General features: G+C 41.3%; 1 protein-coding gene across 3 annotated transcripts in view; it reads left to right on the top strand.

Moving 5' to 3' along the window:
* The window catches only part of LOC125462175 (dual specificity mitogen-activated protein kinase kinase 3-like), a 133,537-nt gene that overhangs the window by 30,284 nt on the left and 82,022 nt on the right, over nucleotides 1-21,231 (top strand). For 2 of the 3 annotated variants that reach the window (XM_048551830.2, XM_059653931.1), the window contains exon 1: nucleotides 3,833-4,145. The exons of the other annotated variant lie outside the window; for it this stretch is intronic. In XM_048551830.2, the coding sequence (XP_048407787.1) occupies nucleotides 4,130-4,145 (16 nt within the window). In that variant the 5' untranslated portion in view covers nucleotides 3,833-4,129. Of the gene's footprint in view, nucleotides 1-3,832; nucleotides 4,146-21,231 lie in introns of those variants that run through there. 3 annotated transcript variants of the gene reach the window in all.

Genomic DNA, 21,231 nt, shown 5'->3' with positions numbered 1-21,231 from the left:
ACTAGTCCAAGCTTTAGACTTGCTTCAGCTGAGACGAATGGATTTTGCTAAATATCTACTTTCTGGAGCTCAAGATATTCATTTCGTTCCGTTGCATTTGGCTCTGAACTCCATTTATTCTCTGGCATGAGTATGATTCCATTATATAGCTTCAGCTTTACTTTCGATGGATTCAGTTTTGGGTTACCACATCGCACAGGTCTGTGAAACTGAATGAAGCACTGATGACAATTTGACGCTTCATATTCCCTTGATGCTCACATTCTGCAGCCATCTTTCTAACAGTTCCAAACCATTCATTACTTTTAGACTTGACAACTTCAACCTGTTTATGTTATAAAGCGATTCAGCAGATTAGTTTGCTGATACCTGTCCAGACACCATCTCTCTAACTATACACGTGTGCGCAGAGTGATTCGGGTTTTTATGGTTTGAGTACTGTTTTCCATATGCAGGGTATGCTTTCCATTCTTTTGTGCGATGTGCCCCATAAAATTTACATCTTGTTCTCTGGCTATGATCATATTATTATCTTTTCTGCAAATATTTCTTCCTTTTTCGCCCATTGACACTCCAGCTGATTGACAGCTTCAGAACTTCTATATGTATCAATAGCTTTCTTGAGGGTAAATTTCTCTACATAACAAGTGTGCCTGCGAGGCCTTATGCTGAAGACAGTTTTATCTCTGATTATATCATCTTTTAGTTGTGCTAACTCTCAGGCTTAAGCTAGATATATCAATGCAATCATATTGATCAATAGTTCCCTCACGTTGAGTTCTGATGCTGAACAAATACTGTTCATAAATAATGTTAATATGGGGTTCAAAGTGTATCTTCAAAGCCTGAAAAATCTCTCCTGTCTTCTCTGTCCCGCAGTAAGAATTAGGATATTATACAGCTTATAATTTCCTAACAGCAGGGTTGCAACTCTTAGATGCTCAAGTTTAAAATATAATTCTGTTTCTATGTCACAGTTTGGTCACTGTGAGTGGGGAAAAAAAAACAATTCTGTCTCACATCTTCATTTCCACAATAGTACCTAGTGTAAAACACACAGCTATTTGACTCACCCATTAGTTCAAAGTTGTGATGTTTTATCTTACTTCTTCCTTGCTATTACGTTCATCAGCTGACTCTTTTTAAAGCTTTGAACATTAACATATTTTCGTTTGCATCACTTTGACAACATTATCTGTTTAATGGGTGCCCAGACTCTACTCAAATCAGGCACTTGCAGCAGAAGTAGAAGTCACATGGCTACAGCTAGCAAGTCAGTCCTCTACTCTAAAGGCACAATTACATTTCTTCAAATGGGCTGTCTCTTTCAGATGTGCTGATTTACTCTCATGCACTCGCTCATAGACACACACATACATATTCACTCACAGGTGCTGTCTCTCTGTCAATCTTTTGTAGACTCCTCTCTCCTGGGAATATGGAGACTTGATCTCAGGTAACTGCACAGAGTGGGGGAAGAAGGAGCCTTCTCTTCCCTCGCAGCAGCCCTGGAACACAGATCCTTTGATAAGCAGACTCTCGCCCAGCCTTGAAAATTCACTGTTGAAGCTCTTGCATCCAGGCCTGAAGACTGAATGAAGCCACTTACCTTTGCACTGTTCGCTTCTCCTCCACTCAGAATGATTCTCTCCTGTTTTTGATAATGATAGGCTCAGCACTATCACCTGAGTATGGCAGATAAACAGCCTATGACTAGAGGAGCAACTCCTTGAAGATATTGTTTTTATTCAGCTGCATTTTGAGTACTGTTTCCATGATCCACATCGAGACACCTAGTGGGCTTGATTCAGGCCCCTGGACCGTGTGTTGGAAAAGCCAGCTTGCAATAACACTAGTGGTAGATTGGGCACACTGTTGAACATATGTTTTATTGCACAGTAGTTGAAAGGGTGTCAGTTGGAGCATGAGTTTGAGTATAGCACCACCAGAGTTAATTAACATCATGGTCTGTTCTTTGGTTGCACACTTACAGTGGCCATGTCAATGACAACATGGTGTTGATCACAGGCAGGACAAAAAGTGCCAAATGTGTAGGCATTACCCAAGTGAATTTTGTGGGAAGATTGCTGATGCCCTCCACAACGATTTGTTGTGCAAAATGTTTCCAAAGAATGTTCTTGCCTTTCCACATTGTACTACATTGTGAATGTGAAGTCAGGTAGCTAATTCTCCATTTATAAACCTGTTGCCTGAAATTAGATGGTTGAATTATGACCCATGTTTATTGCAATTTCTTGAAAAGCTTTTGATAACTTATGGTTGGAAAACATTGCTTGCCACTCAGGCTATTGCTTATTTAAATTATAAGGTCTCAAAGTATGTTCCATCGTCAAGTACTTGTGCCATCTTGCTGTTGTAGCCATTTGCATAATTCTTCCAATTGACTTGCTTTTTGCTTATAACAAGAAGTAGATTTCTAAACTTTAATTAGAATGACCTCTGTAGGATTATCTTGATCAAATTAATATAAAGTTCAGTAAAATTCTACTCAGGAAATAACTTGTGTACCTTTAACTCCAAGAATAATTAAATGTGCATATTAAAAAATAAACTTTCATATTTTGTCCCTACATTTTTTAAGCTGAAACTATTGGGATATTTTCAGGGGAACCCACCACATTCAGCTGTTAGTAAAGATGAAAACTCAAATGATTGGCATTCTCTTTCTAGGGAAACATCTAAACTCAGCCTGTGTATCCAAGAAGAAAGTGACTAAAGTACATGAGGGCAAGATGTGGACTGTGACCTGCAGCAAATTGCTGATCTGAGCAGGACTGCCGGTAAATGCATCAGGCCACTTTCCTCAAAAACAGTGAAAGAGAAGGTACGAGATTCAGCTCAATCCTCCTGAAAGGGATTCCTGAGCACCAATGGAATAAGCCCAAGGGGAAGACTAAAGCAGTGCAAATTCTGCTCATATCTGCTTGTGAAATGAGTATTTGTTCATCATTATACTAATCATGTCTTTCCAGACCACTTCAGGACCAGGAGTGCCTATGGATTCCTGTCTATTTCTCTGTCCTATTTTCTGCATACTGTTGTTGCAATTAATGTGTTACTAGGTTGATGGCAAAGCACTGAAAGAAGACTGTTCAAATTGATATTCAAAGTATAAGTCACACTTTTGTATTTTTGTTATGTAGTGAGTTATTGGTCATTAGCAAGCTGTTGGGGTTAATTAATTGGAGACACACTTTGTGCACTGCTTTTGATAGTAATTGAAGACTCTTTAAAAAGAGTCAGATCTCTGAAATTAGTCAAGGCATCAAAACTGCTTCTTCTAAAGAAGAGACACTTGAGATGGGATTTCTTTTATTCAATACATAATTATGATCTGTAATGCATTACTGGAAAAGGAACCAGAAATAGATTTTCTGTAATATTCAAAACTGCATTTTATAAACACTTGAATGGATAAAATTTGCAGAACTATGGAAAAAACAGGGGAGTAAGAGTAATTTTCAAAGATCCTGCTTGGACATTTTAGGATAAGTATCCTTATTCTGTGTTATAATGTTCTATGATTAACAATATGCCATTTGAGATAGCCCTGAGGTTTGGTTAGGGGAAAGAACAGCCACACACTTGTGCAGAGATAGTTTGTTTAATGAAGCATTTCCTTTCAGAACACAGCTGCCCATGGGCGTGTGTTTTTTAAAATCAATAAGCAACAGAGAAATACTCAAAAATCCACCTAATATGATTGCCACTTGTAGACATTTGGGTGTTTTTTGAAACGAAAACTTACCTCTGTAGCGTCCTTGTCTGGCAATCTTCCAACTTCCTGTGTGATGTCATGGTTGAGATTGGTTTATTACTGCAGCTTCTATACTGAGTTTGTGGCAGCTGAGTTGGAAGGAAGATTAATGCCGGTGCAATTGGAGACGGGGGTATATTTTTAACGTAAGGAAACAAATTGCCGTTAGGTAGTAGACAGAAGGAAAAAGGTGAAATACTGGAGAAGCAAAGCAACATCAAATTATTTTGTCAGAACAGCGTGCATGCAAGTCTGCATAGTGGGGCCCAAAGCGTGCAGCAAGTTCTCTGAGTTTGTTAATGAGACTTCCCCTAAAGGTTCGTCACGCCTCAGCTGCACTTCTGGGAACTCATGGACAAGAGACAAGGTAAGTTTTGCAATTTTATTGACAAGCTCTCCATCTAATTTATTGTGAGGTTTTTATTTTTTGTGTGCGTTAGAAGCTGCGTTTTGCATAGCTGGTTCAGCGTAGCAAGCATTTTGGAGCTAGCTTGTTTACTTCCATTCGTTGCACAATCAGCCTTCCTTTACAGTAGCTTGTTTGCAGCAAAGACCTAAAGCAGGGAGTTACCGTAAGTTGCAGTGCCAAACAGCAAATGGAGCCAGCTTCTGGTAGCTGAAGGTTGCTAGCTCAGCGTTCTTCCATGCGGTTTTATCCTTTAAGTTGACCCAGCATGGTGATCTTTATAGAAATACACAGTGCACGGATTTCACTATTTCAGTACAATTTCTGCAGCAGTTAATGGATACCCTGAGACTGGGAGTGTTCATCTTAAAGGGACACATTGGCTCGGTTACCAGTTCAGCCTGGTCGTTGTACATTGCTTTAGTAGAAAGATTTAGGTGGAGAAGTTTACTTTGAGACTTTCCCTGTTGGTGTGTTTTGCATTGATTTTCTATATTTGCAATGCTGCATTGTTCTTGGAAGCCATATGCGGTGATAGGAAATTTTTTTTTATGTTGCATAATAGCTCCACTTTTACTGTTTTTGAAATACTTTTGATTTTTGAATATGCGTATGTTTTCTTATCATTAAAGCTGAATTCAATAACTTGTTTTATGAAATTTTTTCTAGTGTGGGTTTTGTGCTCAATGATATGATTGATGTTATTTCTGGGAATGGAACACTTCCTACTTGGCACTCGCTATTTGCATCAAACACTTTCAGATCAGTTACAGCGTTGTTAAATGTAGAGGAAAGATTTATTCTCGTTAATTTGTTCGAAATTTACAGACGCTATAGACGTTGCAAACTAAGTGGAACAAAAGTATTTCGAAATAAACATGCATAATCAGGCTTAAACCATTGGCTTAGTGGTACCATTCTTGCCGCTTGAGTCAGCGGTTTGGGTTTGTGCTCACTATAGGCAGTCCCGGTGAGCGGAGACTGCAGTGACGGCTGTGACCACTGTACTGGATTGGCATCCAGTAGAGGCCACAGAAGGGTGCCCTTCCCCACATTTATAATCAGGGTTCTGTCTTCTCTTGTGAGAGCTCACTGGAAGAGGGCCCTCCCAAGATAAGAAAAAAAAGTGAAGATGCCAATGACCTTGATGTAGTGTAGACCTGTTGGAATAACGAAATGGAGGGGTCACCACTTATCACACTTGGCCAATTTTTAGACGTCCCATTTTACAAATAGTGTCTATCATATTAGCCTGTTCTTAAAATGAAAATTTTGCACAATTTTCCTGAAACTTTAAAACACATGAATATAAGTGGAATGTTGAGAAACTTCTTCACAATTATCAGTTATTCCAAGAATTGGAATCTATGGAGTTTCTTGTTGACTTTGGGTTTTGTACTTTTGAGAGATGACCTCTAGTTGACCTGATTGCTTAATACTTAATATTATTGAATAATTAATTTTATAATAACAATTAGTGATGCAAAAAATATTGTCTCATTGAATTTTTGTCCTTTGTTGTAACACAGCTTTTGATTTCAGTGGCACAATGAAGACTGGATGATCTATAATACCCATGTTTAATCCACTCGGTCCAAATTTCAGATAGATATATCTGACTTTTCAAGAGATTTTAAAAAAAGATGTTCTTTGCAACACAGCTAGAAGTGGTGACTCAGTCTAGAGTATAGTTCTCAAAATGCTGGTCACTGTCTATCTGCTGTTGTGGCTGCACTTCTTCCAATGTAGAGTTATGTTGGACTTGAACTGTGGAAAAGATGTATTTTTTGAGTTTTGTCCTGTTTCACCTCATGCCCATATGCACCTGTGATGAGCAGAAACCTATCTGCAACTTTCTAGTCTAAGGTGGATGGTTAATTGTACCTTTTCAGAGACTGCTGTGGGTGTGGTAAGCTAATTTGACATGAATTCTGTTTAGTATGGCCATGAAAGCTGTTCAGTATGGTCCAGTACTGCAGCAGATGGTGTCTTTGTCTGATGAGCTTGAGGGAGTTTTTTAAAATTGTATTTTTGGTTTGAGGTTTTTAGACTTTAAATGTATAATTTAAATTTAAATCTCATTTCTTAAATGCTGTATTTGATGCATATGCTTGTCCACTCACATCATAAATTTGCCAAACTAGACACATGATCAGGTTATCTTACACTCTCTATTTACCACAGTGAAGATAGAGGATCATCTCATAGTCATAGTTAAAATCTTCATTAAGAGCAGGCATTCTGGAAAAGAAGCAAACTTGCATTTAACAATATCTGTTTTTTGCATCTCTTGGAAGCATTTACAGTCGTTTTGAAATTCACTGCCCGTTGCATGCAGAGACAAATGTAGCTGCTGTATGTAGTAATGAATGCTTGACCAGATTTTTTTTTACTGATGCTGGTTGAGGGAAGAGTATTAAGTGGTTAAATATGCAAATCATTGATATTTTCCCAACCATCAGCACAGGCTTGATAGACTAAATATCACCTGCTGTGCTACAGATTTCTGCCAGATTCAGTGCTTTTTTATTTTGAATCTCATTGTGGCTGTTGGTGTCAGTTTGATTGAATTGCCTACTTTTGAAAAGATTGCGAGATAGCAATATCAACTTCCTTGTGTCAATAGTTATGCTACTGTGCCAAAGTTCAGTTGAAGGCCAAATGTGAACTTCGCGCTTCACCTCTCCAGATTGGAATCTGAGATAACATGGTGTGAAGCTGGATGAACACAGCAGGCCAAGCAGCATCAGAGGAGTGGGAAAGTTTGATGTTTCAGGTCAGGACCCTTCTTCAGAAATGGGGGAGGGGAAGGGATTCTGAAATAGGTAGGGAGATGGGGGGAGGTGGACAGAAGATGGATAAAGGAGAAGATAGGGTGAGAGGAGACAGACAGGTCAAAGAGGTGGGGTTAGAACCAGTGAAGGTGAATGTGGGTGAGGAGTAAGGGAAGGGATAGGTCAGTCCAGGGAGGATGGATAAGTAAAGGAGGCGGGGTGAGGTTAGTAGGTGGGGGTGGGGCTTTAGGTGGGAGGAATGGTTAGGGAGGCGGGGTCTCGCTGGGTTGGTTTTGAGATGTGGTTGGGGGAGGGGAGATTTTGAAGCTTGTGAAGTCCACATTGATACCCTTGGGCAGCAGGGTTCCCACGCGAAATATGAGATGCTATTCTTGCATCTTTCAGGTGTCGTCATTATGGCAGTGCAGGAGGCCCAGGACGGACATGTCGTCCGTCGGGGTGGGAGTTGAAATGGTTTGCGACTGGAGGTGTGGTTGTTGTGAACTGAGCATGGGTGTTCTGCAAAGCGGTCCGCACACTTCCGCTTGGTTTCCCCAATGTAGAGGAGGCCACAATGGGAACAGCAGATACAGTGTATCACATTAACAGATGTGCAAGTGAACATCTGTTTGATGTGAAAAGTCTTCTTAGGGCCTGGGATGGGGGTGAGGGGAGAGTTATAGGGGCAGGTGTAGCACTTGCTTCAGTTGTAGGGAAAAGTGGTGGGGCTGGAGGGGAGCGTGGAGTGCTCAAGGGAGTCCTGGAGAGAGCGGTCCCCCTGGAAAGCAGATAAGAGTGGGGAGGGAAAAATGTCTTTGGTAGTGGGGTCAGATTGCAAATGGCGGAAATGTCGGAGGATGATGCGTTGGATTTGGAGGTTGGTGGGGTGGTACGTGAGGACGAGGGGGATTCTGTTTTGGTTATTATTGCAGATAAGGGGTGTGAGGGATGAGTTGCGGGAGACACGGTCGAGAGCATTTACGATCACTGCGGCGGGGAATATGCGGCTCTTGAAAAAAGAGGACATCTGGTATATTCATGCGTGGAGTACCTCATCTCGGGAGCAGATGCGGCGGAGTCGAAGGATTGGGAATAGTCAATGGCCTTTGAACAGAAATGTGGGTGAGAGGAGGAATATTCTAGGCAGTTGTGGGAGTCGATAGGCTTAAAATGGATATTGGTTTCCAGGTGCATGCCAGAGATAGAGACAGAGAGGCCCAGGAAAGAGAGAGGGGAGTCAGAGATGGTCCAGGTAAACTTAAGGTTGGGGTGGAAGGTGTTAATGAAGTGGGAACACGAGGCTGCTCGAAACAATCATCATTGTAATGGAGGAAGACAAGGGGCAGAGGGTCAGTGTAGCTTTGGAAGAGGGATTGTTCCACGTACCCTACAAAGAGGTAGTCATAGCTTGGGCCCATGCGGGTACCCGTGGCCCACTTCCTACAGACAAAGGGGGTGGAGGAAGTAAAAGAAAATTTGTTGAGGGTGAGGACGAGTTTGGATAAGTGGATGTGAGTGTCACTGGAGGGGGACAGGTCCGGCCTGCGGGACAGGAAGAAGTGGAGGGCTTTTAGGCCATCTGCATGGGGAATGCAAGTGTATAGAGACTGGGCATCCATAGTAAAAATGAGATTTTGGGGACCGGGGAATTGGAAGTTCTGGAAGAGGTGGAGAGTGTGGGTGGTGTAACGGATGTAGGTGGGGAGTTCCAGGACCAAGGGGGAGGAAACGGAATCCAGATAGGTGGAGATGGGTTTGGTGGGGCAGAAGCAGGCGGAGACAATGAGTTGACGAGGGCAGTCAGGTTTGTGGATTTTGGGAAGGAGATAGAAGCAGGCAGTGCAGGGTTGGGGAACAATGAGGTTGGAGGCTGTAGGTGGGAGGTCACCTGAGGTGATGAGGTTGTGGATGGCTTGGGAGATGATGGTTTGATGCTTGGAGGTGGGGTTATGATCCAGGGAGCAGTAGGAGGAGAGTTAGTGCTTGGCCTCAGCAATGGCCTCATTCCACTCCTGAACATCCCAGATGTTCTTTTTTTTCCCAAGAACCACAACATCCCCCTCCACGGGGATTGAAAATGCCCTCAACCGTGTCTCCCGCATTTCTTGGAACTCATCCCTCACACCCCCTATCCGCAATAATAACCAAAACCGAATCCCCCTAGTCCTCACGCACCACTCCACCAAACTCCAAATCCAACACATCATCCTCCGACATTTCTGCCATCTGCAATCTGACCCCACTACCAAAGACATTTTTTCCCTCCCCACTCTTGTGCTTTCCGGAGGGACCACTCTTTCTCCATGAATCCCTTGTCTGCTCCACTCTCCCCTCCAGCCCTATCACCCCCAGCACTTTTTTCCCTGCAACCGAAGCAAGTGCTAAACCTGCCCCTATACCTCCCCCATCCCAGGCCCTAAGAAGACTTCTCACATCAAACAGATGTTCACCTGCACGTCTGTTAATGTGATACACTGTATCCACTGTTCCCGTTGTGGCCCCCTCTACATTGGGGAAACCAAGCGGAGGTGTGCGGACTGCTTTGCGGAACACCTGTGCTCAGTTCAGAACAAACAACTATACCTCCCAGTCGCAAACCATGTCAACTCTTCCCCCCAACTGCTCGGATGACATGTCCATCCTGGGCCTCCTGCATTGCCACAATGACGCCACCCGAAAGGTGCAGGAACAGTATCTCTAATTTCGCTTGGGAACCCTGCAGCCCAAGGGTATCAGCGTGGACTTCACAAGCTTCAAATTCTCCCTCCCCCAACCACATCCCAAAAAACCAACCCAGCGAGTCCCTGCCTCCCTAACCATTCCTCCCACCTCAAGCTTCACCCCCCATCTCCTACCTACTAACCTCATCCCACCTTCTTGACCTGTACGTCCTCCCTGGACTAATCCATCCCCTCCCTAACACCTCACCTACATTCACCTTCATTGGCTCTAACTCCATCTCTTTGACCTGTCTCGGAGATAATGGGAACTGCAGATGCTGGAGAATCCAAGATAATAAAGTGTGTAGCTGGATGAACACAGCAGGCCAAGCAGCATCTCAGGAGCACAAAAGCTGACGTTTCGGGCCTAGACCCTTCATCAGATGAGATGCTGCTTGGCCTGCTGTGTTCATCCAGCTTCATACTTTATTATCTTTTGACCTGTCTGTCTTCTCTCACTCTATCTTCTCCTTCATCCATCTTCTATCCGCCTCCCTCTGTCTCCCTATTTATTTCAGAATCCCCTTCTCCTCCTTCCCCCCCCCCCCCCCCAAATTTCTGAAGGACGGTCTTGACCTGAAACATCAAACTTTCCTGCTCCTCGGCCTGCTGTGTTCATCCAGCTTCACGACATGTTATCTCAGATTCTCCAGCATCGACAGTTCCTACTACCTCTCTACATTGGAATCAATTTTTTTTTGTGAACGGGACATTTTTGGATTTCACTGTTAAGTGTTTGGAAAGGATGAATGCATTTCAACTGTTGCATAACAGCAGCAGGTAAATGGAGCTACCTCTGTAGAGGATAGGGTTTTATTTATTGCGTTTGGTGGATGATCAAGTCTAAACGGGTGCTCTAAGAATTAAATGTAATGTGCAATCCTAGCATTGTCTTGCATCTAATATTTCTAGAATTTGCTCCTGAAAGCCCTTTTTATTTTTCCATCCTCAGCCTCTATCTCCGTTTAATACCCAAACACCTTCCATTTTGACGTTTTATCTTAGAGGTAACGTTTGGAGAAATGCTTATGTTCTGTTGTTTGGATGAAGAGCTCTCTGCTGGCATTGGCCACAGCACTTGTCAGTTAACCACTTGCAAATTAAGTTGTATGAATGAAGTTGTATTTTCATTTAATCCTAAAATACTTCTAGAAGAAATTCTCATTTAGAATGAAGCTAGGATGTACTGGAAATGTCCAACAGGTGCAGCAAAGAATGGATTTAGCCTCTCCTGATAACTATCACTTGTTACAACAAAGCTATGCTGCATTGCTACTGTTCTAGTATGAACTCTTGGAAGCCAGTGTTCATGAACCAGCATCCAATATTTAGTGTTTTAATCCAGCTTCTATATGCCGTCCATCCAATTTTACTGTGTTATGTGTACTAGTAGGCCAAGGAAGCTTGCCTTAGTAATGTAAGTATTTAAGTGCTAACTCGAGCAACAGTCTTGCAAAGCAATTTAGTTTGTTGCATTTGCAACATTTCACTTTATTGTTGAATAATACAGGGACTTGAATGATTGAGAATTGAAACCTATCTTTTCTTTTCATAACTCATGAAACTATACTTTTGCTTTTAGACTTCTATCCTTTTGTGTAACTGGCTTGATACTACTGTTTTCTATAATATGTGAAATGAGATCACACAATATCAGGATGTATCCACCAAAGTCCCAACTTGGAAGATTGGGACTGACTACCCTTCTTTGAGAACTTTTGAAACTGATTCTGATCTTGAACTACGACAGGTCACGAAATTTGGGCCTGTAGTCTTCGTCATGCCCCTGTGGTTAACAGATCATTCTGTATGTAAACAAACACAGGCTATGTATTACTATAACACAGTAATTAAACTAAATAGTAGGTTGATTTTTATTTTAGAACATTTGTTTTATGTTAGATTTGCTTGGGCAGTGCTTTATAATTAAATGAAAAGCATTGTGGCGTCATATAATTATCCATGCACATGTCAGTATCTATTCTTTGCCCCTCGTCCCAAAACTAAATGTGCAAGTTTTAGTCCTGTAAGGATAGCGCAGCTTCTGTTGACAGCGGATCACTCCCTGTACTTCTGGCGAATGCCCTCTTAGTTTAGTCTTTTTATTGTCCACTAAGCTGCTCCCATAAGTATGAGACATCTAAAATGTTAGTGAAGATTTTTCTTGCGTGAACAGTTATATTCCAAATTATACTATTAACTCAGTTGTCTCAACCCTGTTTGCTTCAACTGCTCTAACTCTCCCTGCTTTGCTAGCTCTCTGACTAAAAGTCTTCTTTAAGGTCAATCCTTTTATTGCTTTGCTTTGTGTCAACCATGACAAGGTAAGTAGCACTCTCTTTGAGTTGTGTATGTCGGTTCTAATCCCACTCCATGAACCTGGACAGGGAATTCAGGTTGACATTTTCATGCGTTTCTGAGAGAGAGAGCTACTTTACTGTAGATGCATCTTTTAGATGAGTGTTTAAACCAAGGCCTTGTCTTTCCTCTCCAATGGTCATAAGGCTCCATGGCACTGTTTTAGTAGGGGACTGCCTGATGATATCTTAGCCAATAACTGCCCATCAACCAACATCATGGGAACAATTTTATTTATTGTTGTCGCATGTATTGAGATACATCAGTGTCAGGGACCTGGGTTTGATCTTAGTGTAGAGTAACTACCTGTGTACAGTTTACACATTCATAATTATTGTCAGCATAGCATGCAAACAGTGTGCAACAGGCCCTTTGACCCAATAAGTCCACGCTGACCCTGAAAGCATCACACCACGACCCATCCACCTTGTCTACACATCTCTGAACACTACGGGCAGTTTAGCATGGCCAATCCACCTAACCTGCACATCTTTGGACTGTGGGAGGAAACCGGAGCACCTGGAGGATAACCATGCAAACATGGGGAGAACGTGCAGGCTCCACACAGTCACCTGAGGGTGGAATTGAACTCTGGTCTCTGGTGCTGTGCAGCCGTGCTAACCACGGAACCATCCCTTTAGGGATTCTACGATTCTGTGATGCAGTGAAAATCTTGTTTGTTATACAGGCAGATTGCATCAGACAAATTGCATCAGAATAGCAGAATAGAGTGCAGGAAACAGAGTTACAGCCATAGAGAAGGTGCAGAGAAAGATATCAACGTTAATGTTTGAGGGGTCTGTTCAAAACGCTGATAACATTGGGGAGGAAGCTGTTCTTGAATTTGTTCGTACGTGTGTTCAAACATTTATACTTCTGCCTAATGGAAGAAGGGAGAAGAGAGTATAATTGAGCTGGGAGGTGTCTTTGAGCTGGTTGCTTTCCCAAGGCAATGGGAAATATAAATGGATGGAAGCCGGCTTTGTGTGACGGACTGGACTGTGTTCGTGACTCTTGGTAATTTCTTGTGGTCATGGGGAAAAGCAGTTGCCATACCATGCTTTGATGCATCCAGATAGGATGCTTTCTGTGCTGCATCCAGAAAAATGGGTAAGAATCATTGTGGACAATTTCCTTAGCCTCCTGATGATGAAGTAGAGGTGTTGTTGTGCTTTCTTGTCCTTGGGGTCAACGTGGATGCACCAGGAAGGATTTTTGGTCATGATTAATGGCCATTTGTTTGGACCTGGCTATGTATACATTATAATATGATTATTTGTGTAAGGAAAATCTTGACCTAGACATGTGATGTAAATGTGGTAGAGACTTTCTCTTGCTATTTTGAATTTCCGTGGAATTGACTTGTTGTTTAGATCGGTGTGGTTCTGTGGTCACTAATTCAGTTTAATCTTTAAATCAATTTGGTTTTACGAGAATGGAGATAATGAGATTAAAATATCTTTCAGCAGTTGCACACCGTACCATGCTTTGGTGTTCTGTTACCCAGTATAGATGTTGCTGCTGCCTGGAATCTAGCACGTGTTTGTTTCATGTAGTTGAAATAGAAATGAAGGCTATTGGACATCCCTTTCCTGTGTCCAGGACAGTTTGGCCATTGATGTGATTAGCAAATTGTCTGTTTGAATGTATTCAAGGAATGAAAAAATTCTGATTTTAGAATCAAGTATTTTCCACTTCTTCTGTTTACAACTTCAAACTTGCTTTCGGGTAGTGAGGTTAATATGATCTTGTAATGTGACTTTGAATCACCTTTCTGACAGAATCACTGAGATTTTTGATATAGAAGAATGAATGTGCAAGATTTTCACATGTTGTCTTAAATTATGAAAGGCAACCAGCAAAAATAATGATTTTACTGTTCCAAATTTGGGTGGTCAAGCTAAACATCACTGAAGCACAGATTGTAACAGTTGAATGTTGGACCGTTTGAAGCAGTGAATTAAAACCCTCAAGAAACTTTTTAAAAAATGTGAAGTGCAATATTTTGGTACAATGTATTGGAGTGAGAAGTGTTTCATTAACAGCAATTATTGAGGAGCTAAGTAATTTATAACCTCAAAACAAAAGTGGTTGAGAAGAAAATGCAGCCTTTGTTTTCTGTTTAAATTTATTAAATGATTTCTACTTTTTGTTGATTCAGGGCCAGTTTTGTTTTTAAGTGAGCTTATCAAAGCAAATGCACTTCCAAAGGTAAATCCAACTTGAAGAGTTTACTTAACCTTGAAAGAGCGCAATGGTAAAGGAGTAATCTTACATTTTCATAGGACCTGTTATGTATTTAGTAAACAATTTTTGCCAATAACAGTTCTAAGTGTTGGTGTCTCTGGCAATGGAATATACTGAAAATACTTCTTTGAATAAATTGGATAATACTACAATCTAAAATGCTGCTATCTTAAAATTCTTTGGAACATAAATGATTTGTTTTAAAGCCATTTAATACGACAAATTTACTTAGCCTTTCAGCTGGTGAATAAAAACAATAAGATTGAGTATCTTCGTATTGGTGTGGCAGGTTGGTGAACTGGATGGCTTTGTTGAATGTTTTTGCATTTATTTTGGGACAAAGGGATCTGGGGGTGAGAGAACCAGTCATTGGTCTTGAAGGTACCTTATCCTGTTAGTCTCATTGCACAGGTTAACTTTGTTTAGATGATGAACAACATCATTTTTAAAATGGAAACAGTGTCAGTCATGAATGATGTTTGCGAAATATTACTTTTTTTGTCAGTAGCTCTGAGGTACTACACCTGCATGGTCCATTTGTGAAAGAAATTGGGTAAGGTTTGTACAGTGTACTCTATCAGGCTGAGAGAAATTCTCGCAGCCTCATGGATAGTATCAGTGTCGCAGTAGGGTGAATGTTCGTAGTAAGCATTCCTGTGTTGAGGGCAATTGTTAACCATTCATCTTTTTGATGTGAACATGCAATTTATCTGCTTCACTCTCTCTAGGAACAATAATGTAACCACAATAGGGGAAAGACAGAAAAGCAAGAAACACAGAAGCAATTTAAATTTGAACTGTTAGTCAGGAACTCCTGTACAACTATTGAGAGTACTGAGTGTAGTGTTTACGTCCAGTTAAAACTTCAAGTTGGTGTTTGTGTTTGTTGTTAAGCACGTCAAGTTAGCAGCATCTGCAGGAGTGAGCGAAGTAAGTCCAGCAGATCAGATGATATCTTCAGCCACAAGGGCCAAACTTGAATAAGCATGAAAATAGAATCAGTGGTGGCCCTGAACTCTATCCCAGATACTAACTGACGTGCTGTATCATTTTATTTCCGAGATTTGTTTTCAGAATATGAAAATATTTTTACACATTGTTTTGGTTAGTGCATTCCAGATGCTATCTGAGATTGTGGTGGATGTACTTTTTTTAATTGTGATTTTTCAGAAGACATCTGGATAATTGCAGGGCAACAGGGTAGGGTTAGCGCTGGTACTCTGAAAGGGAAGTGCAGGGAGCCAGCACAGACATGATTGGTTCAAAGGTGGTTTCTTGTGCTGTAAACATTCAATCATCCTTTTTGATAAATTGATCTAGTGATTGGGAAAGAATGTTGATTTGAGAATGAGACCCTCAAATATGTTGGACTGTTCTCGGTCATCATGGGAACCACAATTTGTTGAAAATGTTTGTTTTTTTTTTCCTGAGATAGGAACAGGGAATTTGGTTTTATCCTATCACCTAAAAATAATGAGAAGGCAGTACTTACAGTTTTTATCAATGTGAAACAACAGAAATGACCTGTGTAGAGCAATCCTTGAAGTATTTATCAGCTCCTTTTGGCTCAGTGGATAAAAGTCCGCCTGTCTAGTCGCAATCTAAATATCTCGAGTGATGTGGATAGAGGGTAAGGAGGTAACTGTTGTCACAACAATGCCACCTGAAGGTTGTAGGAACAGCAACTCATATTCCACTTGGGAACCCTGCAGCCCAATGGTATCAAAGTGGACTTCACAAGCTTCAAAATCTCCCCTCCCCCTACCACATCCCAAAACCAGCCCAGCTCGCCCCTGCCTCCGTAACTTGTGCCTCCTCCCACCTCAAGCCCCATCCTCATCTCCTAATCTCCTACCTACTAACCTCATTCTGCCCCCTTGACCTGTCCGTCCTCCCTAGACTGACACATCCCCATCTACACTCACCTTGTTACTGGCTCCCTCCCCACCTCTTTGACCTGTCTGTCTCCTCTACCTATCTTCTCCTCCTATCCATCTTCTATCCGCCTCCCCCTCTCTCCCTATTTATTTCAGAACCCCCTTCCCCCTCCCCCGTTTCTGATGAAGGGCCTAGGCCTGAAACGAAAGTCTTCCTGCTCCTGTGGTGTTGCTTGGCCTGCTGTGTTCATGCAGCTCTACACCTTGTTATCTCAGATTCTCCAGCATCTGCAGTTCCTACTGTCTCTAAAACAATTGTGTTACACGTTCGGTGCTCTGAAATACACTCTTCACTCTTTGGCCAGCCTTCCACCTTGCACCCTTCTAAAAACTTGAACTCTACCTGCAGGGTGGAAGTACATAGTTCCTTGAAAGTGGAGTCGCAGGTAGACAGGGTGATGAAGATGGTGTTTGGCATGCTTGCCTTCATTAGTTATGACAGGAGTTGGAAGGTCATGCTGTGGCTGTACAAGACATTGGTGAGGCCACTTTTAAAATGCTGTGTTTGATTCTGGTCTCCCTGCTTTAGGAACAATATTGTTAAACTTGAAAGGGTTCAGAAAAGACTTGCAAGGATGTTGCCGGGGTTGGAGCTAGAGCAAGAAGCTGAATAGGCTGGGGCTTCTTCCTCTGGAGCATTGGAGGCTTAAAGGTTTACCTCTTTTTTTTTTATAGAGGTTGATAAAATCAAGAGGGACATGGATAGGGTGAATAGTCAAGGGGTTTTTTCCCAGGTTAGGGGAGTCCAGAGCTAGACAGCATAAGTTAAAGGTGAGAGAGGAAAGATTTAAGAGACCTGAGGGGCAACTTTTTAAAGCAGAAGGTGGTGTGTGTGTATAGAATGATCTACTAGAGGGTGGAGGCTGGTATAACTGCGACATTTAAAGGCATCTCGATGGGCACATGAATAGGGAGGGTTTAGAGGGATATGGACCAAATGCTGGCAAATGGTTTGAGATCAGTTTAGGCAATCTGGTTGGCATGGGCGAGTGGACCAAAGGATCTGCTTTTGTGCTGTATTGCTGTGACTCTCAGCTGCCTCCATTGTAACGTGCATCAAGTCATAGCCATAGATGTCCTGTTCATCTATCATCCCTTGCATCCACTAAAATAAACTGGATCCTGGTCCAGCAAAGCCTCCAGTTTATTTTTTCAAAAAACGTTCTGAATTCCTTTTATTGGCCTTATCTATCTTCTCTTTGTGACCACCTGCAGTGCTACACCCTCTGACAACAATTTGCTCCTCCATCTGTGGTCCCTTTTGTGCATCTGGAGTTTTCACCTCATTTCATCAGTGGTTACCATACCTTCAGCTGTACAGGCCAAACATTGTAAGACTTTCCTTGCATAAAGCTTACCCCTCCTCCCCCACCTCCTTTTGAAGATGTTCTAATTTAAAGCAACGGCTTTGACCAATTTTTCTTCGAATACCTTCTGATGTGCTTTTGTGTTAACTTTCACTAGCAGTTTTCTGAAGCTCCTTGTGATGTTTTACCATCTTAGCAACTTACATTAGTGTAGTAATTTTGTTGTCTAGACTCTCGTTTCTCACTTGTTGGTAAGTTATTTGAGAATTCCTGACATTTATGGCAATGTATCTCAGCATGAGTCAGTACATTCAAATAAGATAGTAAGAACTGCAGATGCTGGAGTCAGAGATAAGCGTGTGGAGCTGGAAGAACACAACATGCCAGGCGTAAGATGTTCTGTTGAAGGGAATGTATGTTCTTTCTGACAAGATGATTGCTACAAGTAAGTTCAGGTTGTGGTGTAAATGAAAGCAACTGACTGTGTGTTTGAGATTGGAACCAAGGAATAAATTCTGTGTGCTGTGACCTGACTTCTGTCCCATCAAACAACCACTCCATACTTTGGCACAAGAAGATGGAATCAATTAATCAGTTTCTTTGTCATGGGAAGACCACAGTAACCAAATAGGTGGGGGAGGAGAGTAGAGTAGAGTAAAGTGAAGTTGCAGTTTGTTAAAGAACATGATTAACATCTATTCGTTAAATTAACCAGTTTTGTAGAAAATGTTATTTTTACTTGTTAACCAGTTCAGACAACGTCTGTCTGTATTACATGCAATAAATACACTTTGGTGGCCATCTAGCTGTGAGTCAGAAGGTAGTGTTCAAGTACTTCTATTGTTATAAACTGTGTGAGTTGTTGTAGTTTTTGAATTACTGCCCTAAATTTGATCCCTGTATTTACCTCCAGTTTACTTTTGTCTCAACACTTAGTGTCAATTTAAATGATGCAGGAGAATATACAATAAGAGCTTTGGAAGTTTGACTTGCGTACCCTATTCAGCATGTATATGTTTTCTGAAAAATTCAAGATAAGTAAATTAAAGTTTATATATACACTCAATGAAACTGAAGCGCTTTCTTTAGTAGTCAGTTGATGGGACTCTCTTTCCCCCACAGAATTTCTATTGAATAAGTTCTGGTGTGACCCCATGCTGTACAAGTGTCACTGAAATGAACTGTCTTCAGTTGTGAACCTTTTACACTGAATGTAGCAGGTATTTCAACTGTGGGGAATATCCAGCCATATCAGCTCAACTTGCATTTGCATGTGCACATATAACAATGTAAAATGGGCTTTGTGATGAGTGCCAGTGTCCTTCCCTCTGGGCCAAAAAGTCCAGTTTTTGGTTCAGGCCAAACCTGTCCCAGAAGTTTGACTTGGAGGGGAGAGTGCTGCCATTGAGCTACGGTCCCACCTGCCCCAGAAATGTGCCATAACAACATGTCTGAACAGATTTGTTTGTTATAAATTATTTTTAAATCAAAGAAATACTTTTTTTTATATGTACATTTCACATTCTCAGGATACCCCAGAACCTGTATGGTAATTTGAAGTTGTTACTGTTGTAATGTTGATAATGTGGCAGTTAGTTTGAACACAACAAGTTTCTACAAGTAACAATTGTTAATGATGCCAATATAAGTCTATTCTGGAGACATCAGTTGCAAGGTAAATATGCTTCACCACACTGGAGAGCTCCCCTATTTGTCTTTTGAATTATTGGTTTTGTGTCCATATGGTGTGGACAGATAAACCCAAGGCCCTATCATACCAATTATTCAACCAGGATTATAGCATAAGATTCTAGCACTGAATTTTTTGTACCCACACCCTTCTGACTTGGAGGTGAGTGTGTTGTGACTGAGCCTCTGTTGACTCAATATTTTCTAGCAAGTCATATTAGCTGTTTTTTCCTTCCTAGCATAAGGGGTGCTGAGGCCAGTTGTGGCCTCCCCACTTCCTGCAACTGCAGCCTTGATGACTGTAAGTTGATGCAGCACTCTGGAGGAATTGACCCTGCATTTCTTGGGTCTGTGTTACTTCATACTATGCCAGCTGTTTTTGTAGTTGCTCACCCACTGAATGTGCTGTAGTCACATTCCTCTCAAACATCCTGGACTAAAGAAACAAAAGGACTCCAAGCTGTTGCATTTTTCCAAAGTCTGCTTGATCGTAAATCACAACCATTGCCATTTCCTGACTGCGCAATTATTGGAGTGATTCCATTTGACATCCAGATTTTTATTAGATGTCAGTACTTTGATCATCAGCACCTCTAACTAATGCCCTACAGACAATCAAAGTTATGAATTTGCAAGCTGATGTGATCAAGATATTTACTTCTCATGTATAGGATAGGTGTTTAAAAACACTACTTTTCATGCATACTTAACAATTTGGAGGAGGTGCTGCCTACATTTTCCTTTAAACTTGAAATATTTTGCAATTATGTCAATATTTGGGAGCTTCTGAATTTGTTATTAATGAAAAATATTTGAGTTGTTTTGTTGTGAACATTATAATTTTGTGATCTGTGTTTTAGAAATATAACATGGAAATCAGGAGCAGCTGCAAGATGCACTGTACTCTTGTTTCACCTTTTTTCTTTTATTTTTTGGCGGTACCCCTTGAACTCCATTTTGCTTTAGCCCCCTCCCTACCACTTTCCCTCCCCTTTTGATGTTTTGCATTGTCCTTTTTACATGCAAATCATGTTGAAATTTTTGAAATGGCAACGTGGCTGATTTTACTGGTTGTGGTCAATAGATGAAAAGTTACCGTAGCTGATTTGGTGATTGGGGCAAGAAATAACTTGCGGTAGCGTGTATGAGCCTTTCTAGATGTAGGGGAAAAAAATTGGTGGGAGGACAATTGGTAGTGTCCCTATCTCCGAACGTATGTTCAAATTCCATCTGCTTGAGAGGTGCATAATACAATCTCTGAATTGATTGATTAGAAAATACCTTCTAGTTGACAGTGGGGTTCCACCTGCTCTAGAGATGTCATAAAATGTCTGAGCACATTGAATAGAAAATATCTTTACTGTTGGTAGCAAGAGATCTTGTGGTGTAGTGGTAGTGTCCCTATCTATAAGCCAGGAGACCTGGATTCAAGACCTCCCAATTCCAGATGTGTCATGGCATGTCTGAACAAGTTAATGAAAATAAATGTACAATATACTGCATTTGAGCTGTTGTGATGCAGTAGTAGTATTCCTACCTCTGGCCTATGCCACCTGGTTCAAGTCCCACCTCCTCCCGAGGTGTCATAACAGTTGATGCTCCTCAGAATTTGGTTCATTCTACTTTATGGGGGTGGCTTTTGTTCAATTAAAGCCTCTATGATTGAATTTTCCCAAATGTTTTGAGGATTTTTCAGGAGAAATTTATCTGCTACTCCTGTGTATTTTGAGCACTGAGGTACATCCATCTCATTCCCACCCTTGTGAAAACTTTGTAACAAGCATATATTGATTTTTATCTCTTAGCAGCCACTTTCTTCATTCCAGGAGCTTTCAATCCAGACAATTCGTCTGAATATTTATTGAATTAATGTCCAAGCCCTGGGATTGATGTAGCTGTCTCTGGCTCTGGTTGGATAATTTAGGTGGGCCCTTAGGGTTAGATATAAGCACAAATTGATACTGAATGAAGTAAATATTATTTCTGCATCACTATTATAAATATCAAAATATGTT

Source organism: Stegostoma tigrinum, chromosome 23 (genome assembly GCF_030684315.1).
Source record: "Stegostoma tigrinum isolate sSteTig4 chromosome 23, sSteTig4.hap1, whole genome shotgun sequence".
NCBI lineage: Eukaryota > Metazoa > Chordata > Chondrichthyes > Orectolobiformes > Stegostomatidae > Stegostoma > Stegostoma tigrinum.
Note: the sequence above shows the minus strand (reverse complement) of the source record. Positions and strands in the feature narration are given on the sequence as shown.